Consider the following 27,782-nt stretch of genomic DNA (forward strand, 5'->3'; position numbering starts at 1 on the left):
TGGGAAACCATCGAAACGATTCTATTGGCTGCATCGGGAGGCTGAGTACACCTGCCAGCCAATCAGCTGCGCGTCTGCCGCTGCACTGAAAAATCACGGGCCGTCAACAGGTGAGCTTGATATTTATCAGCATTTGAAGAAGCGACTCGGTTCTGTACAGGAAATTGTCTGTAGACTTGTCCTCTCATTAAACGGAAGGTCCTTTAATCATCAACGCTAAAATCAATATTTTCGACCGAGATAATTGATTATAGAATTAATTCCTAAACTGCAGATTAGAACTTGAATTATGAAGATGGATGAAATCAATAGGTATATGAGACGTTAAGGTTATTCAAATAATAAGTTGACAAAATCATGGTTTTATTATGTCACTGTTTCATGAACTTGTTTTTCTGTGAGGAGTCACGGACGAGAGGTGATATGCAAGATTTGCAAAATGCAAGAACAAACTAGCAAACTGTCATCGACAGAAATCAACAAAAACAGCTCAAACTGTCTGAAATAGTGACGTTAAAGGATGTGTTACTTAACACACGATACTGTTTCACTCTCAAACCACATTATTACTTCTGAAAAATAAACGTATTTCCTGACAGACCAGAAACAAGCTATCCTTGCTGAAAAACCAGGTTAAACTGGTCTAGACTTCTTGGCTGAAATTATTGTTACCGTGCTGATTTTTGTCACACAGCGATAAAAGGGGAGATGTGTTTTATTGTTTTGTTCGTGTCATAAACTGCCCAGTTTTCAACAGTAGGCTACACACCCGTTCACCCGGGCTACAGAAGACAGATAGCCTACCGGGTGTAAATCAGGTTGTTATTCTCGGAACACATCGCCCTCGTGTTATTTACCAGAACAGAGTCTTTGCGCGCGCTTGGAAACCGTCTCTGAATGGCGCAAAGCTACTGGGTAATACTTTCAATCTACTTTGAATCTAATCTTTATGCAAACATTAAACGTCACATTTTCTACAAAGGAGATCTCAAGACAGCTGCACGAACAGTAGTCTGGTGTTTTCGATTAAATCATTGATCAACCTAATCAGAAAGAACTTTATTATGTATTTGCCTATCACTGTCATATCAATTTGACTGCTGACACTGGCACACACACACACGTTTATCATGATAAATATACCACCTCTAAAAAAGTTTTAAAAAAGAATAAATCTATTTTCCTAAATATTGATACATTATACACTGAAAACAACCAATGATTGATGGGAGGGATACAATACGTGTCAGTTTACTTTAAAAAAAAAAAATTAATTGAGTTTTGCATTCTGTCATAGTGAGCTGATATGTTTCAATTATGTGATCATTACTTTATCACTGTGAAGAGTAAACACTTGTTCGGGGGTTCAGACTTGTTATCTTTGCAAAACAAAAGCAGAGGTTTGATAAGAAACTAGGTGGTTACTAGTATTCTAAGAAGTCTCTTGAGGACTTTCAATTCAAATGTTTACAGGCAAGGTTCACTTCTTTACATCATAATCCTCAACTGGGCATTGGTTACTTAAAGCCTACGTGATGAACTACATTCAGTTGAGAACTCAAAGCTTTGAGCTCAAAACGAGCACATCAAACGAACCAAGAGGAACAAAAACAACTGCTCACACTGTTACATAAGCTCCAATCAGCTCACACTTGTTTTTCACTTAACACCGTGCTCTGTGATTTTAGTTCCTTCTCACGTTGGTCTAGGAGCCTTGTGAAATTCATGATTTCACCCTTTAACGTCAGTAAAAATAAGGCACTGTAGATCTTTATTCCAAGAACTTCAAACAAAATTGAAAGCAAATGCTTATTAACATATTGTAATGAAGGTGCAAGGGAAAGGTATTGTCCTCTCACTAGGTGGTCTTGAAAGAAGTTTCACATTTGAATTTTGTAGTTGTTTCAGTTTGAAACATAAAAACTTGACCATTATCTATCATTTAAACGTTTTTTTAAACAACGTTTAAATTACTCTCACAAAATCTAAATATTAACCGTTCATTTATTATCATAAGATTTGTAAGCTAACAGAGATGGATGAAATACTTAGATTTTAACTCAGAGTTTCTTTATCATGATGATGAAAATTGTGCCTTTATTGTAACTTCAGAATTACAAATAATCCACTGTCATTCAAAAGTTTGGGGTTAATATTTTTTTATTCATGGATAAATGAATGCAGCAAAGGTGCATTAAATTTAAGTACACTGTTACAGAAATGTTCTATTCTAAATAAATGCTGTTCTGTTGAACTTTCTATTCATCATCAAAAAATCCTGAACATAAATAATAATAATTTATCATTGAAAATAATAAGACATGTTAAAGGAAATGATTTCTGAAGCATTACACACTGATTTAATAACTGCTGAAAATTAAGCTTTACCATCAGAAGAATAGAAAATTATTGTTGTAAGCTGGAATCATATTTTATAATACTGTTTTACTGTATTTTGATCAAATAAATGCAGCCTTGGTGAGCATTACAGACTTCTTTCAAAAACATTTAATAGTACTACCCACCCTAAACTTTTGAACGTTAAACAGTGTTCTAAATAAATCTGGTGAGATTGTGGTCAAGTAGGATATGTCCACAGAAAGATCAGCCTGATATCAGTCTGAGCATGAATGTTGTGAGCAGAAAACAAAGAATGCTTAAATCTGTCCTCCGTCTGCCACCACCTGTGGAAGAAAAGATCACGGACATTATATCTCCAAACCGTGAGTTCACATTTGGGAAATAATGCCATTAGAGACGAACCCAATAAAAATGTAACTCACCTGATCGGGGTTTGACAATAAACGTTGTCTCCATTCCAGCACGGATGTGGTTAGCAACATGACAGTGCAGAAGCCACGTTCCATTGACCTCTGCCACCATCTCCAATGTCTGAAACGATCCTGGGATCAGGTCATACACATCAGTACGGTGAGCCTCATCCGTCTGAGAAAAAGTCATAATAATGTTTGCATTTAGTGAATGAAAACTGCTTGCAGAAAACACTAAAAAAATCCCTTCATTCTATTGAATCTGATTGTCTATTGTGCACCTTGTAGGTGAAGGTCTCAGCGTGAAAATGGACGGTGTGAATATCTGCTTCATTGCCCATCCCGAACAGGTACCAAACCACCCTTTCTCCCTCCACCATTTCTAGACCATGAAGGTTTGCATAGAGCTTCCCGTTGATCCCTGTCAATAGTGGCAGAAAACAAAACTCTGAGCCAAAATTACATTAATGTACTTTCTACAGTTGTCCTTTTTACATCTAAACTGTGATGTACTGTACAACACAATTAGTGAATCCCATTCAGTCCATCATATATCAAATAATGCCTCCTAGTGGTCATAATTTGACTTTCCTTCAGCATATCACAGCAAAACACTTTACTGGGGTAGGGTTGCATTTACTTGCGAGCTCTCACCATACATCTTGTTGCTTTTCTGAAACTCAGCATCTCTCAGAAGAGGTTCTGAGCTGTTGTAGTAGGACTGAATGTTTTCCTCCAGGTACCAGGATTTATTCTCATCAAACGCCATGAAGAGGAGAGCAAATTCTCGATCCACATCCGTTCTCTGTCTGTCCTGGTCCAGTACACCCTTCCTGCAGATTATTAATGGCCCAATGAGACCACTGGCTGTGTCCTATAAAATATATATATATATATAAGTAAATAAACAAATGACAATAATGTTGTTATACAGTATAAGAATAAGAACTATTATTTTCATATTAGAACTGTTACTATAATGTGACATTCAGTAAGGAATTAAAACTCTATTATTACTCTGTTATTAAGAGCTTTACCTTAACAAAGTCCACTGCTGAGCGGTAAGCAAATGCAATGCAGTTTGGGTCAGACACTCCTGGGCCAGATTTAACTGGAATGATCCACCGGTACTGAGTCATATTTCCTGCAGTAAAGAGTTTAATTTGCATTCACGAGAAGAAGACTGTCATCTGTGTAATGGGTAAACGTAGCAGAAGTCGGGTAATGCTCAAAACACACAGCTTTATGAATCCTTGAAGGTGCCTTTGTATACATTTCACAGGTGAGATAAAGAGGCAAAAAAGGGTGGGGGTTTCAGCTCCTTTACCTGGCATGACGGCCTCTGGTTTAGAAAGGGTCCTGACTCCATGTGCCTGTATTGAGTAAGGATGGCTGGCTTTGTTCATGAATGTGATCAGCAAAACCTGACCTACTTCAGCTTGGATTATAGGTCCTATAAAGATTATCACACATCATTCATTTATTCAAATGAGGAACACCTGATACATTAGGCAAAACACACATTTGAATAGTTATTAAGTCACCTAAAATCTCCAAGTGTTCCTCTTGTGGCTGTCTCAGTTTCCTTGTCCTGAAGGTGGCATCAGTGTATTCTCGATAAACTGCTTTCTTGTATCTGGAGCCGAGTCTGTTCTTTCCCGTTCCCACAAATAAACTGCCGGGACTGAGACAAGTATCTGGTTATAAATCCCATTTAAATACCACGACTCCAGCAGAAGATGTTGCCTGTTAACTGACCTCTTGTCCTCGGTCGTGTTGAAGTTCTGCAGCTCCCAGGTGCGATCGGGTGAGTAGTCCCACTCTACCTCTTCGGCACAGATGAAATACTCTATTATTTGAGACTCTGACACTGAGATGTCCTCATCCTTTGAGCCCATCACTCTGTACAGCTGTCTCATCCCAGCAACATAGTGATCAGACACTAGACAGCTCACCTCAAATACACCTACAAACAAAGGGAATATGTAGAAGGTGCCAAGCAGACTTGTATTGCTTATGTGTGTTTGTGTGTGTATAGATAGATATACTGACCACTGACATCCGGTTGCATGGACACTGTGACTGTAGTGTGTGGGAACAGGCCCAGTGTGTCATGAGTTGTTCCCTGTCTCTGGAAAGTGTTGCCTTGGAAGTAAATACCATGTATGTCCGTCTCTGTGCCAAGTCCCATCAGATGCCATCTGACCTTTGACCCTTTATTCATCTCAAGGCCAGGCAGGTTCCCATACATAAAGCCATTCACAGCTACATTACAGGAAAGCAGGAAAGATATTGAGTGGATTTGAAACTTTCAGCTGATATTTGACCATTACTCGGAGTCAGATTTTTAAGCCAAAAATATACTTCATTTGTCTATTTACCGCTATACTTAAATTTGTAATCTGTCTGTGTGAGAAGGAAGTTGTTTGCACATATGCCCAACTATAATGCAGTTGGTAGTTGATTTCCAAAACTCTGTAACTGATTTCCAAGGGCATTTTTAATGAGTGAGTCATGATCGATTGATTCATTCAATTGATTCATTCCAAACAGCTGATTCATTCTTCAGGAATTGTTTATTGAATCATTGACTCACCTTAATCATAAAAAACGCTGAATCATTCAGAAATGAAACATGCTTGATCAGAGATCTGTTCTGCTCCGACTCTGTAACTATTTTTGTAACCAAAATCAAGCAAAAACTGTCTATATATACAGTATTGACTTAAAACCGACATTGTATTGATATCATTCATTTGATATCATTGGATAAAGTATTAAAAAGTGAAGATCTTAAAAGGAAGATGAGTGTCCGGCTCAACACTACGGTAGTAGGTGGATATGTTATTTCAGTACTGTCTGACCAAAAACCAGACAGATTGCCACCTTACTAGGTCTTTGATTTTAAGAACTACTTACAGAAGATGGAAAATACTAATTAAAACAACAGAAGATGAAAGTAGAAAGTATCACAAATAAGGCATTGCACGCATGTGTCAAGTTTGTTTATACTAGAGACGAGACTTTGAGTATGTTTAGAAAGGCAGACAGAAAATGAAGCAAATCCCGGGCAGGCAGGACTAAGGTGTGTGTGTGTGTGTGTGTGTGTGTGTGTAAATACCATGCATTTTATTGCTCTCCCAAAACTCCATATTCTCTAATTCTGATTCATTGGTGTCAAAGATTTCAATGTTCTGATTCAAGTACCAGCTGAGATTTTCGTCAAACACTGTAAACAGCAGAAAAAACTCCAGACTGATGTCTTTCTGTAAGAAAAATCACACCATACATGTGTATCTACATATAAAAAGTAATTATTTTAAAATCATGGGCCAGTCCAGCACCTAATCTTATTTTACCTGAAATCCATTGGAATCCAGTGCATCTTTCTTACAAACCAGCAGTGGACCTATGAGACCAGAGTTGGTGTCTCTGACTGGATCGCTGGAGGAGAAGTACAGGTAGGAAATACATGGAGGGTCACTTTCAGACGGTCCCTCCCTCAACTGCCAACTGTAGGTGAACCTTTCACCTGGCTGAACTTGATATCCTTTCCTCTTTATACCTACAGTACATTGAAAGACATTTATCTCTCTAGGATCGAACAAACCTTTTGATTGTCAGAAGTTATTCAGATGGTGGAAAACAAAGTCTCACCATCTTGATAAAAGACACCCTCAAAGGGTTTGTTGTAGTGGAGTCCGTGAGGCTGGATACTGTAGATTCTGTCAGCCTTGTTCATAAACATCACCTGAAGGGTTTCTCCAACTTCAGCCCTCAGTACCGGACCTACAGGCATCATGATCACTAAATCTGACTGTAAGGTTTGAATCAATCTCATAAAACACTTTTAAACTAACAGAAGTTAAAAACATTATTGGCATTATAATGATTTAGATCCTACCCAAAATGCCTAGATGAGCCTCAGCACTGGTTCGTTCTCTCTTTACGGTGAAACTCTTATCTGTATATTCTCTGTAAACCACTTTACAATACTTTCCACCAAGTCGGCCACCACTCATCCCGAAGAACATCTCTGAAACGCTAAGGACAACCAAGAATGATTATTATTAGCTTCATATTCACTTTTGTAATGGTTTGAGGTGTAAGTACTTTTAAAATGTGTGATTGTGAATTATAATCAGGTGTTAGACCTCCCAGGTTTGGTCAGCGACTCGTTGGTCAGTTTGTCCATCCCTGATGGTGCGTAGTCCCACCGAATCTTCTCAGCAGCAATGAAATACTTCCTAATCTTCCTACTGAGATGAACTGTGGTGTTCATCTCATCCTTGCAGGATGTAACTTTGAACAAGGCCTGCATACCAGCTGCGGAAGACAACAAGGAAGAGCAGAACTATGTTCCATGTAGGCATAGGTACATTAAGTACAGCTCCTTAAAGAAACTCAACCTATCTATCTATCTATCTATCTATATATATCTATATATATATATATATATATATATATATATATATATACCGTAATATAACTTTTTTATTTAGTTTCCATTATGTGTGTTTTTTTTTTTCTACTCAGTATAGTATTTATTTATTTGTCATTATGTTGTCATGTTATTAACATGCTTGGTCTAAAATTACCTTTCAGATGATCATTGACTTGGCAGTTCAAGAGCCACGTCCCTATTGTCGCAGGGACCATCTCTGCAGTGGCAAAGGTGGCAGAAAACAGACTCAGGACATCCACACGGTGCCCTCGGTCCAGGAGTGTGTGTCCGTGGAAATAAACAGAGTGAATGTCGATCTCGTTTCCCATGCCGAAGAGATGCAAAGCAACCGTGTGGTTTTGGCAAAACTCAATGCCCGGCAGGTTGCCGTACATGTACCCATTAATGGCTAAAAATGGGTGAAAAATTACATAATGACTCAAACTGTGTAACTTGTGCTTCCATTGCGAAAAAAACTCACCACACCATTTTCTTTTTGTCTTTTATGTTTGAATAGCGACAATTGTACTTCATAGTAAACAATCAGATGTGTACCATGCATCATGTTGGATTCTTGGAAATCTTCTCTGGCAGGGTCCACACCATAGGGATCAGAGCAGAAGGTCTGGATGTTCTCTTTCAGGTACCAGCTGATGTTCTCATCCACCACACTAAACAGGAGGACAAGTTCCTGCTCCACATCAGCACGTTGATTCTGCTGGTGATCTGAAGTACGCAAGGTTCCTGAGAGCGACATTTTGATTTGATATGCAATTCAGTAAGGATTCGGTCTGATTTTATAAAGCCACGAGAATCAATTTTTTATTAAACAATTCCTTTCTTCTATGTAAGTTTCCGTCGCACATTTAAGAGAACACCACAATGCAAATGTGCGCATTCCTCTGATTAAAAACTAGGAGCCGCACATCTGCGTTGTAAATCCAAACGCCAGCGAATTAAGTTTGTAGCTTCATAACATTACAGTTGAGCCACTGCCATTACATGGACTATTATAATGAAGTCCTCACTATCTTTCTGGGTCTTGAAGGTGTTAGCTGCAGTGGTGTCAATGCAGGGCCAGAAAGCTCTTGGATTTCATCAAAAATATCTAGAAGATAAACAAAGGTCTTACAGTTTTGGAACAACATGAGGGCGAGTAATAATGACAGAATTGTAATTTTTGGGGGAACTAATCATTTGAAGCAACTCTAGTTGACCTTTATCTAAAAAGTTTTAGTTTTTTCTGACAATGAGAATGACTGTTGAAGCTTTACCTTTCTTACAGGTGAGAAGGGCTCCAATAAGCCCAGAGGAAATGTCTTGTGAAGCACTGACGTGGGAGTGGTAAGCCCATGTCAGGCAGTTGCCGTCACCCGTTTGAGGTGCATAATCTGGCTTCACGGTCCAGATGTAGGTGTAATTTCCACCCGGTGGAACCCCGTCATCCTTCTTCAGAGTGTCTGAGGTTCCGTCTGGATACAGCGCACCTAGTGGAGACGGGAGGAAGTCAACAAAAGCAAAAGTGGAATGTTTGAAATATATAAGAAGTGAATGGCAGAGAAATAGGTTTTACCTTCTGAGTCCTTCGCATAGGAGACACCATGAGGATGCATGGAGTAACGTCTGGAGGCGAAGTTCTTCAGGTGTACGATGATGACATCATGGACCTCGGCCCTCAGTGTGGGGCCCAAATAGCCCAGCCAGGAGGGTTTGGGAATCTCTTGAGAATAAGAAGCATCTGTGTACTGCCTGTATATCGCCTTTTTGTACACACTGCCAATACGCTGAGGCTCGCGCTGCAGGAATACTGATGCATACCTGAGACATGAGAAAGATAAGATTTCTGTCCAATATACCTGTAAACCCGATGGGGTTATTTGGGCAATAAACATTACAAATCCATCACTGAATGTGTTAAATAAAATGTGTTGTGATTAATGTATATCGAATTACTAAAACTCAAAAAATTCAGGGAAATATTTTTTTTAAATCTTATATGTCTTTATCTTGAATAAGCCTCTATTTATGAATGAGTGACAAACGTTTTATTTAGAGTGTAAATTCAAGGATAGTAGTGGAAATTTCCTAGTGGGCACTGGTACAGGAAAACTATATCAAATGAATTCCCCAAATGAATACAGTTACAGTATATCAAACTACCAGATATTGTCTAGAAAAGGTCAGTCCTCAAAACTGTCTGGGTAAACAAGAAAGAGAGAACAGCTACAGTGTTTAGTAGACGAGTGCAGAGAAAAGGTGCAGGTGGGAGGATGCCAAATCTAAACAAAACAAAACAAAAAAAAGAATCATGTGACGGCATGTCTGGAGTTTCCAAAAAAAGGAATAATGGCATCCCTGATTTTGCGTTCTGATAGTATTTTCTTTTTTTTTTTCAGTTGATGCTATGTGTGGTGCAAATTTCCCTGTCCTCAAAAAAACTAACAAAACAATAATAAATAAATAAATAAATAAATATATATATATATATATATATATATATATATATATATATATATATATATATATATACATACAGATAGATAGATAGATAGATAGATAGATAGATAGATAGATAGATAGATAACTATACAAAGTAAAATGAATGCAAAAACAAAAATATTTTATTACAATAAAATTAACGATGGCTGAATTTCATTGTAAGAACTTGAAAAGAGTGAATATAGAATATAGAGAGACTTATGTCACTTATACTCAATATATACACTATACATTTTATGGACAATTTTAAACATTTACTATTTTGTCCTTTTTCAATCAGATTAATTTTAATTAATAAAGAAGATTATAGAATGTGTGTGTGTGTGTGTGTGTGTGTGAAATGTAAATATATTCTACAGTATATTAATATATAGTAACAATAATAATAATATACATAAATAGTAATCTCACTCATCCACCGCAATAGGTTTCCCAGTTATCAGATTATAGCCGCTCGGTGCGTAATTCCAGTTTTCCTCTTGAATTCCAATGTAGAAGGTTCTGCTGATTCCAGACACTTGTACTATCATAGCACAAAAGATGCTCAAATTTCCCAGACAGGTCCAGAAAGTAACCATAGTCTCAGAAAAATGTGACTGTCCTTGCTAAAATCCTCAAATACTTCTCAACAGGAACGTTCTGTGTGGCTCTGCGTTATTATGTGACAGCTAAGACAATAAGATGAGCAGTCATGAGCCATGATGACAGTCTTCTGGGATTCACACACCCATGAAATTCATGGTAAGCCCTTCCCTGCCGGAAGAATCCATCTAGATGGCTTGCTGTAATATGGTAGCTGGTTTGTAGTTGGTTATTAGCTGATTCAAGCTGGCCGTTAACTGGTGCAAACTGGTAAATCATCTTGGAATTGCAATCAACAAACCATCTTGTCACACAAGTTTAAAGTGGCCAAGATGATTTTGAACATGGACAACCAGTTAACAACCAGCTTGCACCAGCTAATGACCAGCTAGGAACCAGCTATCATGTTCCAAAACACAGCTACTGGATTTAAACATGAGTTTTAATAGAAGTTTTAATATAAAATGGTATGGCTTGAATATCTGTAATTGCATTTCAGTTGTATATATGAGAGTCTACAGTATATAAGAATTGTATTCTATCTGAATGATAAACTGAGATGTCTAATGCTATTTAGCCTTCTAATTGTGGAATTGAGATTTGTGATACAATAAAAATTACTGAGGGAAAAGTTCCCATAAAATGTTTTATCCGGGCCCAGTAAACTAGCAATGACCCAACTCCAATATTACATTAATATAGTTCATATTAAAGGGACAATAAGTAACTTTTTAGGTATTTTATTATCTAAAATCAATATTTTTATTCATAAATATGCCCTCAATGGTGTACAAATACCTATGCCAATGTTTAAACTAATCCTTGTAAATGAAGAATTTGTTATCTTTATATACATGGGACGGGTAGGTTGACGGAGGCTTCCATGTAGTTCCGCCATCTTGCAAAACTATAATAGCAGAGAGGGACAAAAAGTACTAAGCCAACGCGTTTCCACAGCGCGTTTTCGGTCAGAGCCAGAAACGCAGGTGCAGAGCAGTGAGAGGCGCTTGAAACTGCACCGGCAAGTTTAAAAGTCTGGATTGCATTCTTATTATGGACCATACATATGCCGCGCCACAGGAGAAGAAAACATCGTCGCCAAAACAGTCAAAAATAGAACGTAAAAGGAAACGTGACCGTAGATTACAGAAAACAAGAGTTAATGTCGGGGAAGCTTTTTCTAGGTGGAAAGAGCTAATGCTTGATAAAGATTTCAAAAGAGACGCTGAAGTGGCCAGTTTTCTTCTCGACAGGTAAGTCAGTGTTACAGTCTATATTATAATATTTTTTTTATATCTAACAATGCATATAATTCAGAAAATATAACGAATAAATTAGACATAACTACTAATTACAATATTTCATGTTTTCCACAGTCAGTAATTCATACTGTAACATTCGTTTGTTAGTTGTCATGTTGCAGTTTGTTTGAAATAACACACCTGTTCACCTGAAGGAAAACTCGACGAAGTGCTATTAGAATACATCCTGTCAAAGCTTTTTGGTACATATCGCCTACCGTAGATGCAACGCGCATTTGAAAAAGCGAGGCGCTGGAGAGCAAAATTAGTTTGAATGCAAAATACAATTTCACCACTAGATGGGAGTAATTCCTACTCAGTGTCCCTTTAAATATTGTCTAGAACACAAAAATATCCATTATTTTGTCTTTTTTTTTTTTTGGTCACAACTTTTTAAGAACATTTCCGAAAATAAAATCATGCTTTGGTCAATCATAATTATGAAATAAAAATCACAGGTCACAAGTCATAATTATGAGATTGTAAAATTCACAATTATACAATAAAATTCACAATTATGGCAACATTTTCAATTATGACATTAAAAGTCAATTATGTCATTAAAGTCACAAAGTCATTATGTCTTTTTGCCTTCTAATTTAAACATTTTGTTATATTTGGACTTTTTATGTTATAATTAGGATTTAGCAAGTCATAGGCCTAATTGAATTTTTTTCATTATGGCTTGTATACAGGTTTATATATATATATATATATATATATATATATATATATATATATATATATATATATATATATATATATATATATATATATATATATATATATATATATATTACTATATGTAATATATTAGGTACTATAGGTAATAAAGATCAAATAAGAAGCACATAAAAAATATATATTTTTAAATGCATAGCTTAATGCATTTTTAACTGAAATAAATACAGTTAGGTGGACAACCCAAATGCAGGGCCATGGCGTTAACGACAAATCAGTCAAAGTCGTGTTAAAGTTAAAGACGGGTTGCAAACTGACTATAACTGTAAAATTTTGGTGGAGATAAAAAGACGAAGTAAAACAACAATATCATTATAATATAAGATTGAGACATACTTAAAAACCATTAGTAAATTTTCAGTGAGTTCATTTCAAAACACGGGATAGTCTAGAAAAAAATCGGATTAACTCTGCTATTATTCTTGATTTTTCAAACTGCTAACACTTTGCCGTTTTGAATTATACCTTTACTGTGTGACCAAAAATGGAGTATTATCTGTTTCAGCTGATTTTTTTTCCCGTGAACTACAAAGCCTGTTTTACCTAAAAGTTTAGCTTCAAAATGGGAGAGCTAAGCCCAACCTTACCTTATGTTTCACTTTAAATTATTATTATTATTAGTTTTTTCTTCATAGATAAGCCTATATTATTATATACCATAATTATGTTTATCCAGTGAATATATATATATATTCATTGCATCTGAAAATTATCCTACTTTAAAAAACAAAAAAGCCTCCTCCCCATAAAAATGCTGATTTAACTTTGTGCGCTCTGTATGAAACTATGTGATCTAACTACATAGATTAGACAGTGTGATTTAGAAATAATATTGTATTATCAGTGTTGTTATTGCTAACTAAAACTGTTAAAACTATTTTATTCATTATCTGACTGAAATACAGTACAAACATCTTAGAAATTTTGTCTGAAATAAAGTTTAGTAAACATAGGTACATTGAAAGTAACTAACCTTAAAACAAACAAAAAATACAAGATTATATTAAAACAAAGTAAATTTAACATAAAAACAAAAGCTAATTCAAAAGTTAATAAACCACATTTATGCATTTAGCAGACGCTTTTGTCCAACGTGACTTACAGTGCATTCAGGCTAACATTTTTTACCTAAGATGTGTCCCTGGGAATTGAACCCACAACCTTGCACTGCTAATGCAATGCTCTACCACTTGAGCCACAGGAACACTTAATAAATGCTAAATAATACTAAACAAACAATAGTATGTGAGTAAAAGCCGTCACTGCGGTCCTTCATCATGTGTGTTTTAAAATGTGTAACTCTGGAGATATTCTGGATATTTACTCTTCATACTTCTCCTATGGGTATAAATGATGAACCACAGTTCAGTTTGATGCTATAGAGTGACAGTATTCATGTATTGTATTTAAGTCTATTGCAATATGACATGACTAAACATTTTTTTGAGATAACCTTTCTACAAGATACTTCTAATATGATGTTTTAAGACATTTTGTGATTGGTAATCATGTATCACTGCAGTATGTTGTTTTAAATGAGGTTGTGCCTGAATGTTTTTATGTACCTGAAGAAGGTCATGGGATCTAAACATCGTTAATAAAGTATATAATAAGTGCAACTGATAAAGTGCAGAATTTTTAGGTGTTTTGTATTTGGTTTTCCTACGCGCATATCAATTACCCACAGTTGTGTTCTTTCAGTATATTTATTTTCCATTTCCTCACTGATGTTTTATGCACTATTTGGGTTTATGTGTATGCACCTCTCCTCTAGATGGCAGCAGCGAGGTCCCGATGCCGCTCAGCCTCTAAACATCCACAGAGGTACATCAACGTTTCCGTCAAAGGCAAAATGGTGGGCTTGTTATCATCATTAGCGTCCTGCAAAAATCTAAAAATCAGTCTGTACATATTCTCCTAGAGGGGTGGCACACTACATCACCATGTTTAAGAAAGCCAAGAGGTGCAATTTCAGACGAAGGAATGACTCTGAAGATGAGGAGAAAGAAGAGGGCCAGCAGTGCGGCGGGCCCGGGGCTGAAGACTCGGCGAACCCGAGCGAGTCCACCAGCAGCACCGGCCCCGCTCCTGCGGCAAACACGCTGAACAATCACTGTGCTCTCAGTTTCAACAAAGAGAAGAAGAGAAAGATTGAGAACCGAGAAGAACCAAAAGCGAGTCTGCTGAGCTTCCGCGATGATGAAGGTGCGTATAAACTGCCATTGAAGAAACATGAAAACATAACGTTTCACAGATCATCTGTGTTCGAGTTTTGCAGTGTAGTTAACTGTCTAACTGCAGTCTATTAAAATTCTATAACCGTTCGTCTCATAGTGATAGCCACTAACCGAGAAAAAACACGAGCTATTTAATGTTAGCATATATTAGTTAGTATATTAGGATCCTCTGTATGTGTGAATATAACAAATGATTGGTTAAAGGCCAATATGTTCATGTTCATGATTAATTAAGAATCGGGATTTCAATGTTACGGAAATATGGAATAATACGGAGGTAATAAAAAGGTCATGTTATTTAACTGATCAAAATGTATGAGGACCCTGAAAAGATCATTGCAATGCAATGTAACTCCCAGTGAATAGCGCTAATTTCACTTTATACCTGTCATTGTTAGATGAGACTGAAATGTTCCGTGTGAAGAAACCCAACCACAGCAAGAAGATTGTCAAGCAGCTGAAGAAAGAATACAAGGAGGATTTGGAAAAGACCAGCACTTCCGTACAGGATCAAACCGCACAAATTGGTACAAGACTCCTTTTTTTTTCAAGATATTGGTCATGTTTTTTTTATTTTGAAGAAAACATCAAATGAAGTATATTTTTATACAAACAAAAATGCATACACGCACCCTCATCAGAAAGAAGCATTAATGATTTTTTTTTTTAGAGAATTGCTTTATAGCTAAAAAAAGGTGTTACAAACTTGTAAATAAAATAATTATTGAGATTATTACAAAAGATTAAATTTTACAAGAAAATGCTATTTTGGTTTTTCTACTTTAAGGGACAGTTCACCAAAAAATTAAAATTGTCATCATTTACTCACCCTCATGTCGTTCCAAACCTGTATGAGTTGCTTTCATATGTTGAACATAAAAAATATATATTTTTAAGATTGCTGGTAATCAAACCGTTGGTGGTTGCCATTGACTTCCATAGTATTTTTTTTCTTACTATGGGAGTCAGTGGCAACCAGTAACTTCTTTTGTTTAAAAGTAATCCGAAATCAGTTTTTGAGCAAGTACATAACCAGGCAATGTTCAAAACTATTGCCTTGCTTAAGCCCGATTCACAACGGTAAGTTTTTAGTACCGTATTTTCCGGACTATAAGTCACACAATTTTTTTCATAGTTTGGCTGGTTCTGCGACATATAGTCAGGTGCGACTTATTTATCAAAATTTATTTGACGAACCGAGAGAAATGAACCAATAGAAAACATTACCGTCTACAGCAGCGAGAGGGCGCTCTATGTTGCTCAGTGCTCCTGTAGTCTACACTGAAGACACAGAGCGCCCTCTTGCAGCTGTAAATGGTAATGTTTTCTCTTGGTTCTAAATGAATGCGACTTATAGTCCAGTGTGACTTATATGTTTTTTTTACTCATCGTGATGTGTTTTTGGACTGATACGACTTATACTCAGGTGCGACTTATAGTCCGAAAAATACGTTAATGTATTCCAATTTGAGTGAAACTGGTAGGCATTCACTGGAAATTCAATTATGCCACCACATCATTACGTCACATCTGTAAACAAAGAAGTTGTACTTAATAGTTCAAATGACAATATCTGGTAAAAATCAATGTTTGGTTCAAACTTCCAAGAGGTAGAATCTGTTATTCCAGTATCTAAAGTACAGTAACGACACGCATCAAAACATTAGATTCATATGTGCTGCAGTCATGCCGATGCACAACCCACACAAGAAAGATCATTTAGCAAATAACTGCAGTTGCAGGTTTCAAACAGAGATGGCGACAAAGAGGACTACAGCCTTAAAGCAACACTGTTGTTTTCCGTGATTGAGTGCGACCAGCTTCACAGCATATTTTAGTCATAGCCTGGGTGGAATTAGCCAACAGCTAAATACAGCGTGGAAGCTTTTGCAGCGACAGTATTTACAAAACTGGTAACACACAATTATGCTTATCAACCACACGGGGGGGAACCATGAAGAAAACTTTACATAGAGTTGCTTTAAAACTTTTGTTCAATTCAGTGCGCTACTGGCTGTTTCTTTGTATGTGTTTGCACAACAATTATTTATTTCTACACCAACTTTTTACAGTGTGTGACTCCATTTGTTCTAGGGTTATTTTTCTTCCATTGTAGTTAAATGCACTAAAAGTATTCAAACCCTCAGAAATCTTTACCACGGCACCATCTAGCTAGTTCAAGATTACAAAGCAAGTTTGTATTATCACTCACCAGTCTGTTCATTCCAGGCGGACCTGCTCAGAATCTGTCAATTAAAGAGGAGCCCTTGGAGGGGAGCAGAGCCAGCAGTGAACAGGGAGAAGAAGAAATGGAGGTGGACAGCACTGAGGAACAGGAGGGGGATGGAGAGCAAAGGCCTGCGGGTGGAGCGTTTAGCCAAACTCTGTCGGCTCTCAGCTCGCTCAGACCAGGTGAGAGCTCCCATCAATCTAGACACAGGACCAGCGTCAGCATGATTAGGCTGTTTTAACTCTTCGAGAACACTCATACAGGGCTGGAACCCACTTATGGTTATTGTGGTTAAACATTGAATGTTGTTAAACACTGCACTGTTGTTAAAATCCCCAAATGGCAAATGCTTCTAGTCCATTTAGGCTATTTCCGGTTGAACTAATTCATTTGAAATTAAGTCATTGTGTTTACACCAACAATAACTGTGATGCGTTTCAACAGGCGAGATCCCCGACGCCGCCTTCATTCATGCTGCTCGTAAACGTAGGCAGATGGCTCGAGAGCTCGGGGGTGAAGCACCGCTGGTCGAGAATGAGGCTACAAACAAGCGCCTCACTCATGAAGATGAGAACGGCGGCAGTGACGACGAAGACGAGAAGAGAATCGTCTTCAGTGGAGTCAACATGAAGAGTCAGAGGCAGAAAATAGCAGAGGAGATCGGTCAGTGAATGAAGCTCAGAGCTAGTCGTCTGAAACGCCTGTTTATGTCGAATTTTAGGAATCCCCGTTCACCAGATCTCCAGACGGACTGTCCTTGTAATAAATGTCATGTCACAAAAAAGACTGAATTACTATGAATAGGACTTCTGTGGGAAATCACATACTGGAAAAGATGTGCAGTGAATCAAGGTCTTACCTTAGTGTTTGTTTTGATTGTGTGTGTGTGTGTGTGTTGGGGTTCAGGTATTGAATGCAGTGATGATGAAGCTCTAGATAATGGGCAGGATGAGGAAGTGAGTCGCTGGGAGCAGGAGCAGATCAGGAAGGGCATTAGCATTCCACAGGTGAGTGGGCACAGTAACTACTGTTCCCATTGATTCCCTTCTTAAAAATGTTGTCAGTGCTTATTGCAATAGAACACCTAAAATTTGATTTGACATTTCTTTCTTTTAAAATAAAGAAATAACTATGGCATGTATCATTCATAGGTAAAAATTAATAGCCTGAATGCACTGTAAGTCGCTTTGGATGAAAGCATCTGCTAAATGCATTAATTTAATGTAAATTTGATCATTCAAGTAAAGAAGATCAGAATTTTTTTTTGTCAGCAGTCTCAATAGTAACTCTATAGTCATAGTAATTTTTTTTTCTTTTTTCCTTTTTCTCTAAACAGTGCATACATATTTGGGGTCAGTAAGATGAACCCTTATTAGGGTTTTAACTCTGTGTTTTTGATTATATAAATGCAGTCTTCAAAAAAAATCTTAAAACAGCTGACCCCAAGCTTTTAAACGGCATCGTAATTAACACACAGAGTGTGTGTATATGTTGACTCTCTGATCCTTTTAATGGCATATACTTTCTTTAATATTTTAGGTCCAAACCACCCAATCCGAGGACCCAACGATGTATTACCAAGGCAGTTATGATGCACAGCCATATGGAGCATCCTACGCCATGCCCTTTAGCTACGCTATCACAGTTGGAGCAGACAACAGCAAGCCTTTGAAAGCAGAGCCCTCAGTTCCCAGTTATCCCATTCCCTCTTGTGACCTGACCCCTATAACCACAGATCTGGTAAAGAAACGTCTCAAAGACAGGTACGGTCTGAACTGCCTGCTCATCGCTGGCCATTGTATCTCCTCAAACTGCAAGTTCAGATCTGCCTAGTTGGATTTTCCTAGGATTTTGAATGTACAAACACTTAAGTTTGTGTTTTCCAGATAAATTTGATGCGTCCCATAAATGTTCACGATTCTCAAACTTCCTGCGTAGTGCCAGGGCAATTAATTCTGGCTGTTGTGTGCAATATTTCATCTCCATGTTAGGCTGAAGTGTAATATTTCAACCTAAAGGTGGTGTAATTTGCAGATACTAAAATCTGCAATTGTTTTACAGACTTCATTGCATATTTTAGCCAAAACCGTCTTCATCAGGACATGTGCGGCCCTAGTGACGTCCCCATATATCACTAATAATAAATCTCTCTTTGACTCCCCTTGTGTGCCAGGCTGAGCTTCATGCGCCATGGGCACGAGTCCAATGCCCGGCGCTTTGAGCAGATCCAGGAGGAGCTGGAGGCCTCGAAAAAGACCATCCAGCTCCTGGAGGGCTCCTCACAAGACTCCTCAGACAAATATAGATTCTTGCAAGAAATGCGAGGGTATGTTGGAGACTTGCTTGAGTGTTTCAGTGAAAAGGTAAGAATGAATGCATTTGTTCTTAAAGTTGCTGCCGTTTGTTCACTGACTTGCATTTTTTTTTTTTTCTTGGTACTATATTTCTTTGTGACTAATTTTGAAGTTTATTGAATGTTGCCTGTGTCAGACTCAGCATTGTGTAGTTAATTAGACCTTAACATTTTTTTAAACTAAAATGACCTTACTTCATATACTCATAGTTCATGTTTAAGATGATCATTTACAAAACTATGAATTTTCAGCAGTCCGCCAGGTCATATTTTTATCAGCTCATGGTTTATGGTGTAATCTTCCATCTTTTTCCCACAGCGAGATGCATCAAGAGATGGTTTCTCAGTGTTTCCCCTCATTTTTTTCAGTTATAAAGAGGCACTATATACACAATTTCTGGTGTCTTTGATGGGGCATGGAGAACAGATCATCAAAAGTGTTATTAGTTGGGAAATTGTCACTTTATTTAGAAAATCATAGGTCATTCTGACTTTTTTGTGTGAGACTTCCAATTGGTTAGATGCTAGGTTGCTAACTAGATAGTTGGCAGTGTCGTTGGACCATTTTTTTAAATACTGAAAGGGCTATACTGCTCTTACTGTAAAGCTTACCGCCTTTAAAGTCAATAACTATGCATTTTTTTTCATTAAAGGGAAAGTTCCCCCAAAAAGGAAAATTTCATTAATTACTCACCCTCATGGAACAGAAGAGAAGAAATTATTGAAAGAAGGTGTCATTTTAAGGGGGGGGGGGGTGTTGTGTACAAAAAGTGTTCACGTACCCTTATAAGAGTACAGTTGAAGCTCTGATGTCACATGGACTATTTTAACAATGTCCTTACTACCTTTCTGGGTCTTGAACTTGTCAGTTGCGTTGCGGTCTATTTAGGGTCAGAAAGTGCTTGGGTTTTAGCAATATCTTAATATCTAATTTGAAGATGTACAAAGGTCTTTTTCAGGTTTGGAATGACATGAGGGTGAGTAATTAATGATCATTTTCCTTTTAGTGTTAACCTTTTAAGCTATCAATTAAATCCAGGATGTTAGCTTAATGATTGCATTAAAACAATCTTTTTGTCAAAAGTAACCAGCAATGGCTAACTGGAAGTCTTTCACAGAAGTTTCAAACTACTCAGCCAATTTTTTGGGCTCATAATAAGATTCATAACATGAAGAACTAACACATGGGGAAGGCGATTTTGATTCCGATCTAATGGGCTTTATGTCCAGAGCTCATCAATTATGGCTTAATTTGTTCTGGTTTTGCTGCCTACTCTCGTCCATGCCACAGCAGAACACACCGAACCCCTCGTCTCGGTCTCCAGCCCCTTGTCTTTGGTTCAGCTGTCACAAAAACATCATATCTTTCAGGTGCCTGTTATTCTGGAGCTAGAGGTCGCCATGCACCAGTTACTCCGGCAGCGGGCGTCCCGTCTCGTCCAGAGAAGACAGGATGATATTAAAGATGAATCGTCGGAGTTTTCCAGCCTTTCAAGTCAGTCCATCTTGAAGGTTTTTATTTTTTATTTGAATGGCCTTATTGTTTTTTTTCCTTCACGTTTTTGTTATACAGTTGTGACTGAATGCACATCAGAATAATACACAAAGAGATTGTCCTGTGTGTGTGTGTGTGTGTGTGTGATTGAGACACGTGAAAGTGTATGTGGCTTTCGGATGGTGAAAGCTCACGGCCTCTTATTGGTCAGTGTGTACACTGAAACATTGCTAAGATGCTGAGCAGGTGAGTGTTTCGGAGGAGAGTTTTCATCTCTCACTCCAGTAAAATTGAGCAGGTAGTTCAAAATTCTTGTTGGAAATTAATTCTGATGATATCATAAAAATGGGGGGAAAACCATAACTGGTTAAAGTTCAACCAACTTTTGATACTCTTGTGTTATTCCAAACTTGTATGATTTTCTTTATTCTGTTGAACACAAAAGACAATGTTTTGAATAATGTTGGTAAGCAAACAGTTGCTGCTAGCTATTGACTTCCATAATTTTCTTTTCCACAATATGAAAGTCAATGGCTACCAGACTGGTTACCAACATTCTTCAAAATATTGTCTTTTGTGTTCAACAGGAAGTCATACAGTTTCTGATCTTGAGGTAAATGAAAATTTCATGTTTTTTTGAAATATCACTGTGCATGGAGTTCAAATTGTAATGCTCGAACATCTGCGATATTAATGAGTAGGTAATAATGAATATTTAATCTGTCATTATAGGCTGGGAAGCTCCGCTTTACTGTGAGTTAATATTGGTTTTTCTGTTTCAGGTAAGGCTGTTATGGCCCCTAACTTGGATTCATTCGGTAGAGATCGCACAGCCTATCAGGAGCTGGCCAAGCAGAGGAGGATAGCTGAAAGAGAAGCCAGACGGTATACTTTCACATACATACGACTTTGGTTTAAATACATTTGGTATAAATTAGTCATCTCTGCCATTGTAATGCATATTAGTTTTAAACTAACTTGTAATGGTCAAAAATGTTTGGCAAACAACAGAAAGGTGGTACACTTTCAGCTTTTTCTTAATGTATATCAATACAGGACATTAGTTGAATAATTACTACTTTTGATACAGTAATGCATATACGTGACACATGACTATTTACGGTTAGCAAGTTAAAGGGATAGTTCCCTCAAAAATGAAAATTCAGTCATTAATTACTCACCCTTGTGTTGTTCCAAACCCATAAGACCTTCATTCATCTTCCCAAGACAAATTAAGATATTTTTGATGAAATCCAAGAGCTTTTTGACCTTCCTTAGCAACACAACTATCACGTTCAAGGTCCAGAAAAACTGTCATGGTATGAAGCTACAAGAATACCTTTTTGTGTGTAAAAAATGTCTTCCCTTCTCATTCTCCGCTGCCATTCACGACATGCGTGCATGCGTGTGGTGCTGCTGATGCAGGAGCTGGTGTTCTGACGTAGAACCCAGATGCGCTGCAACTTGTTTACAAGCAGAGGATGCACACGCATGCATTGTGGTACTCTCGTGAACACGCATTGAAGAAAAGTATTCAGGTAGCTTCATAACATTAAGGTTGAACCACTGATGTCACATGGATTATTTTAATGATGTCATTACTACTTTTCTGGGCCTTGAACGTGTCGGTTACGTTACTGTCTATGAAGGGTCAGAAAGCTCTTGGATTTCATCAGCAATATGTTCATTTGTGTTCTGAAGATGAACAAAGGTCTTACAGGTTTGGAAAGACATGAGGGCGAGTAATTAAAGATAGAATTTTTATATTTGGATGAACTATCCCTTTAAATTAACTCCAAATTAGATTTTTTCAGAAAACCAGTATCCAGATCTGCTCTACTTGAGTTTCTGTGCTGTATTTCAGTTATAATGTATTTATTTAGTTTGAACACTTCCTAACAGAACTCGTCGCAGACAAGCTCGAGAGCAGAACGGCAAGAGAGCCGAGCATAAGGAGGGGCTGTCCAGTGATGATGAAGAGACGTCCACTGACATCACCAGCTTCAACTCTGAGAGAGGTGACCAACTCAAATATGGGAACGACCAATAAATCTGGTTAATGTTTACTCTACTCTCATTGAACAATTCATCTTTTTGATTTCCAGATCGCATTTTAATAGAGTCAAAGAAGGTTTTTGAGGATGTCGTGGAGGATTTCCACTCACTGGACAACATAAAGTCTCACTTTGAGACCTGGAGAAAGCTGTATTTCACTTGCTATAGAGACGCCTACATCGGACTGTGTCTTCCCAAACTCTTCAACCCCCTTATCCGACTACAGCTCATCTCATGGTCTCCACTGGAGGTACAGAGAACACTGTTTTTCCACTTTCTTACTGATCTGATTTGCATCACCTGAACGTTTTTGTTTTAAAGTGCCAAAATTATGCCATGCAGGTGGAGTGTCCTAATTTTGAGTACATGCTGTGGTTCGAGTCTTTGCTCTTCTATGGCTGTGAGGAGCAGAGCGCCCTAAAGAAAGAGAAAGACATCGATAACAACCTGCTTCCTGCTATTGTGGAAAGAGTCCTGCTTCCTAAACTAGCAGGTTTGTCTATGGCTCAGTTATTTCTTTTCAACTCAGAACATGTCAAACTCAAATCACACCCTTAAAACATGGTTTCTGCCCTTCCTTTTGCCCCCTCAGTGCTGATGGATCAGGTGTGGGATCCGCTCTCCAGCAGTCAGACATACAGACTGGTGACTTTCATGCAGAGGCTGATTAAAGACTATCCCACTGTGCTGCACGGCGAAAACCGCAACACACAAGTCAGTGAACAGATGAGACTGGAACGCATTAAAGCCACAGACTCTTTATCTTTTTGTCTGATCTCTATCTAGCCTGATCAATCCAAATGTGTGTTATTTTTGATACTGAAAAATTCTAAGGCCTCGAGTGCTAAAAACCTGTTGTGTAAGGCCTGGTTCACACGGGACGATTTTAAAATTGTCGGCCGATTTTCCAAACCTGAGAGACCCCACACACGGCGATAAAAAATCATGGGTCTAACAGTTTTGGTCGTTCAGTGTGTGGTGTGCAGCCACACGGCAATATCAACACATCACACACGAACCGATTTGACTCCCGAGCATTCCCAGGTCAGACGGGAAATCTCGCAAAATCCCTCGAGATCAAACGTGACTTCAGAGTAAACAATCATGGCGGACGAAGAGGATGCAGTGGTCATAGTTTGTGCTTTGTTTTTAACGGTAAAAAAAACATAAGAAAAACAAGAAAAGGCGATGGTCAAAGAGGTGTAGACAACGCGAGCATGGACTATACTTGCTACATCATGACATGGAGGAAAGTTGTTGTTTTATCTCATAGAAATGTTGTTACGTACTACACAGATTAATAACCGTTGAAATAAACGTTCATATATTCGTTTCCATGTACTCTGGTGGACTGCAGTTGTGGATGTAGTTATGCCCATCGACTTTATTTGTATTTGTTATATTTGTTTTATTATATACGCCGGCTGTTTTGATTTTGTTTCCCGGTACTATCACTGCCTCGTCACCTCGCTTTCTGATTGGCTACACGCCACAGTCCACAGGCTGCGTGATTGTTTGTCCTCGGGGGACACCACACACGAGAAGAAATCGGGCCAAATAAATCCAACATGTTGGATATCCCCGATTTGAGATCGGAGCGGTCCCGACGTTCTTCCGAGCAGAGGAGAGCGGTCTTAACACACCACACACGGCAGGAATATTTGATCAGATTATTTTACGATAATCGGAGCATCCTAAGATTGTCGGAAGGGGTGAATCGGGGCTAAAATCGGCCTAATTATCCTGCCGTGTGAACCAGCCTTAAACTGTTCTACATGATTGAAAGTTCATATATTTAATCATGTAACAAGACTTTGTCTAAGACTAGAAATTGTCTGTTTTCAGGAGCTTCTGAGGACCATAGTCATGAGAATTCGACGGACTCTTGATGATGACATTTTCCTGCCACTGTTTCCAAAAAAGTGAGGTTAAAAGCTGAATCACTCCTGTTGTGTATATATGCTGTTCTTTATACACATCCTCTAGTTTCCGATCGTGACTGAATATGTTTTGTAAACCGGTGTGTGATCTTTAATTTTTGTTTTCTTCCCTGACAGTGTAATGGAGAACAAGAACTCTGGTCCTTACCTCTTTTCCCAGAGACAGTTTTGGTCTTGTGTGAAGGTATGGCTGGTCATTCTTATATAGACTTTCTGCTCTCACTTGAATCGGTTATTCTGATTTTAACATGAAATAATTTCAAATTTCTTGTGTTCAGTTACTTGGGAATATCTTAATTTGGGATGGGATCCTGTCCCCATCAGTGCTGAAGGAGCTCGCCGTGGACAGCACACTCAACCGCTACATTCTCTCAGCCCTGCAGACCACAGACGTCAGCGAGGAACATGTGGAGAAATGCCGCAGGGTATGACTTGTCTCCACATTTTTATGTAACAAATCAGTTGCGTGGTTGGGAATTAATATTGATGTGAACACGGTGTTTGCATACCAAGTCCTCTTTTAACTCAAAGCACTCCGTGGCTCTCACTGCTGCCCTCAGGTGGTGGAGTGTTTTCCTGTGCAGTGGTTCAGCAGTCTGAAAGGACAGCAGACTCTTCCTCAGCTGGAGAACTTCTGCAGATATTTGAAACACCTGGCCAGCAGTCTTTACCGTGGCTGTGTGTCTGGATCAGACGTGGAGAAGAGAAACGTGAGGTAAAGCTCGAAATATCGTCCTTTGAGAGATTCGTTTCGTTTGTGTTTTTACCTCATCTATTGTACTGATTTATTATAGGCTATTTGATATATAAATAAATGTCTAAGACTTAGATATGCACTCTCTCTTTCTACCAGCAAAAACAATCAAAATATGTAAAGTAGTAATTGTAATGGCCGAATGACACTGTCATTTAAGCTGAACATTTCACATGGAGATATAGTTTTTGGAATAGTTTTTATTTTTTTTAAATCCATTTAGCTGTGCATTTGTTGAATGAGCACTGTGCAATGTCCGAACTGATTGCACTATATTTTCACTGTTTTATTATTATTATTATTTTTATGTAAAATCATTTTCTAACTGTTTTTAAATGTTTTAATCATTTTAAAAGTTTTAAAATTCCTTGTTTTATTTTTGTTATTATCTTTCTTCATGATTATTTTACTTTCTTTTATGTAAAGCACTTTGAATTACCATTGTGTACAAAATGTGCTATATAAATAAACTTGCCTTGCCTAGTCTTCGTCAACGATATTGCATGTTGATTGATATAGTCACAGTTATCGTTTATTGATCTGATTGTCATTTCATCATTGTCATGGGAAGAAAGCTAATCAATGGACATTTTCGTCATACTTTAACGAAATTAACTGTATGCTCAAAATCTATTAAAACCATAATATTGGGAAATACATATTTTAATTTAAAAGATGAAGATACTTTTTGAATATATATTTTAAATGTAATTTATTCCTGTGATTGCAAAGCTGAGCTTTCAACATCATTTAACTTCAGTGTCACATGTTCCTTTAGAAATCATTCAAATATTTTAATTTGCTGCTCAAGAGACATTGAACTGTTTTCATTGTAAAATTTAAATTTAGCATTCAAGTACATATGTACCTTATATTACTGGCTGTCCAATGTAAACATCACCCCTTTGTTTTATATTAATGCCGTTCTTGTTTCTCTCTATAGGGAACACATAAAGGAGGTGGTAAGGCTTCTGGGACGGCTCAATGCTTTAGACCACGTGATTGCAGTTGCATCAGAACACGGCATTAAAGATATAAAGACTCTTCTGGTGAACAAGTGAAAGGCGTTTTTGGATGAACTTCCCCATGTAAATACTGTGAATATTGAACATTTATTTGTGCAGCTGAAGGGTTTTCTTTGGGGACACGACACGTTGGTGGAATCTAGTGATGTCTCTCCTTCAGTACAGTTGAAATCCAGTGAAAGTGGGTTTTGAAGTGCACTCTGCGGTGTTAAAATTTTTGTAATCCCTTTCCTGAGGTAACTTCTTTTTACTTCATTTTTTTTTAAATGGATGGATTCTCTTAATGCATCTTTTAAACTGTCCATCACTCTGCAGTATCATTACATACACTTTGCAATGCACACAACACATGCGTTCTGTGCTCTTTCCCTTCCACAAAGACTGCACTAAAGCTGATCTCTGAGAGCAGGTTACATACTGCATATTGTAATTGGTCAAAGAATATTTCTGTACAGCAGCCATGGGTTGAATGATCCAGCATCTGTGCCCATCATAAAAGCAGAGTTTGAATCGCTCATGTGCCAAGTTGCCAACCTCATCCCTAATCAAACGAACATGACATGCGGGCAAACAAAACCGCATGCTACAGTAACGAATGTACTTCTTTTTTGTTGTTGTTTTCCTGAAACTAGAAATGTTTTATTTGCATAAATAAAGTGTTGTTAATATTCAGGATGAATTCCTTCCTTGACATACAACTGGTTTTAAAAGAATATTGGAAATTTGGGATTTAAAATATAGGCTAGATTCTGCTTTAGTTAAACAAAATAAACTGTAGTAATTGTGACTTTACACTTCACAGCTCTTATTATAAATTTTCACAATTGCAATTTGATTTCTTTAAAGGTATAGTTCTCATAATTGCAACTTTGTATCATGTAGTGAGATTTATTGTCATTACAACTTGTAATTATGACTCAATGTCTCTTTGATTTATACTTTTTTTTTTTCACAAATGCATACTTTTTTTTTACTGTTATAGTGGAAACATGCTTCCATTTTAATAACTAGTCAGTCCATATTATGGTAAAGATTTAAGGATACCATTGTTTTTTACATGCAGTTAAGAGTTTGCATATAAAACACCTCACAATTATGTCAACAATTTCCTCAGGTGGCTATTTACCTGTGCTTTAGCCTGAGGTACAAAGTGATATATACTCAGATTTTATAGAAACATTTATTCAAACCCAAGCCAGAGAGCACAGCAGAAAGTTTTATTTTATTTTATTTTTATAATGAATATACAATTGTTTTCTCCCCTTGAGGTTTTTCATTAGTTTTAGGGCCAGTCACTGAAGGTATGGAGGCTCTTATTGTTTCTGGCTGGGAGTCTGTGGCAGCATGTAAAACCT

At 37.6% G+C, this 27,782-nt stretch overlaps 2 protein-coding genes across 2 annotated transcripts; one reads left to right on the forward strand and one right to left on the reverse strand.

Moving 5' to 3' along the window:
- Positions 1-2,604: 2,604 nt before the first annotated feature.
- On the reverse strand, positions 2,605-10,292 carry hephl1b (hephaestin-like 1b). The gene is made up of 19 exons (XM_052566944.1): positions 10,126-10,292; positions 8,789-9,033; positions 8,490-8,702; positions 7,771-7,959; positions 7,370-7,624; positions 6,926-7,097; positions 6,676-6,815; positions 6,429-6,560; positions 6,131-6,336; positions 5,893-6,037; positions 4,824-5,036; positions 4,530-4,737; positions 4,316-4,455; positions 4,099-4,224; positions 3,809-3,915; positions 3,426-3,645; positions 3,053-3,192; positions 2,784-2,946; positions 2,605-2,684 (listed from the first exon to the last, which is right to left on the reverse strand). The coding sequence occupies exons 1-19, from the start codon at positions 10,290-10,292 to the stop codon at positions 2,605-2,607; spliced, it is 3,261 nt and encodes a 1,086-aa protein (XP_052422904.1).
- A 3,869-nt stretch (positions 10,293-14,161) lies between these two features.
- On the forward strand, positions 14,162-27,099 carry paxbp1 (PAX3 and PAX7 binding protein 1). Its single transcript, XM_052567316.1, has 18 exons — positions 14,162-14,543; positions 14,974-15,102; positions 16,805-16,987; positions 17,250-17,468; positions 17,712-17,812; positions 18,345-18,568; positions 18,979-19,168; positions 20,530-20,653; positions 21,436-21,538; positions 22,556-22,671; positions 22,759-22,958; positions 23,051-23,201; positions 23,301-23,422; positions 24,554-24,630; positions 24,766-24,832; positions 24,927-25,073; positions 25,209-25,363; positions 26,346-27,099. The coding sequence occupies exons 1-18, from the start codon at positions 14,282-14,284 to the stop codon at positions 26,461-26,463; spliced, it is 2,688 nt and encodes an 895-aa protein (XP_052423276.1). The 5' UTR covers positions 14,162-14,281; the 3' UTR covers positions 26,464-27,099.
- Positions 27,100-27,782: the final 683 nt, after the last annotated feature.

This window comes from Carassius gibelio, chromosome B10 (genome assembly GCF_023724105.1).
Source record: "Carassius gibelio isolate Cgi1373 ecotype wild population from Czech Republic chromosome B10, carGib1.2-hapl.c, whole genome shotgun sequence".
Taxonomy (NCBI): domain Eukaryota; kingdom Metazoa; phylum Chordata; class Actinopteri; order Cypriniformes; family Cyprinidae; genus Carassius; species Carassius gibelio.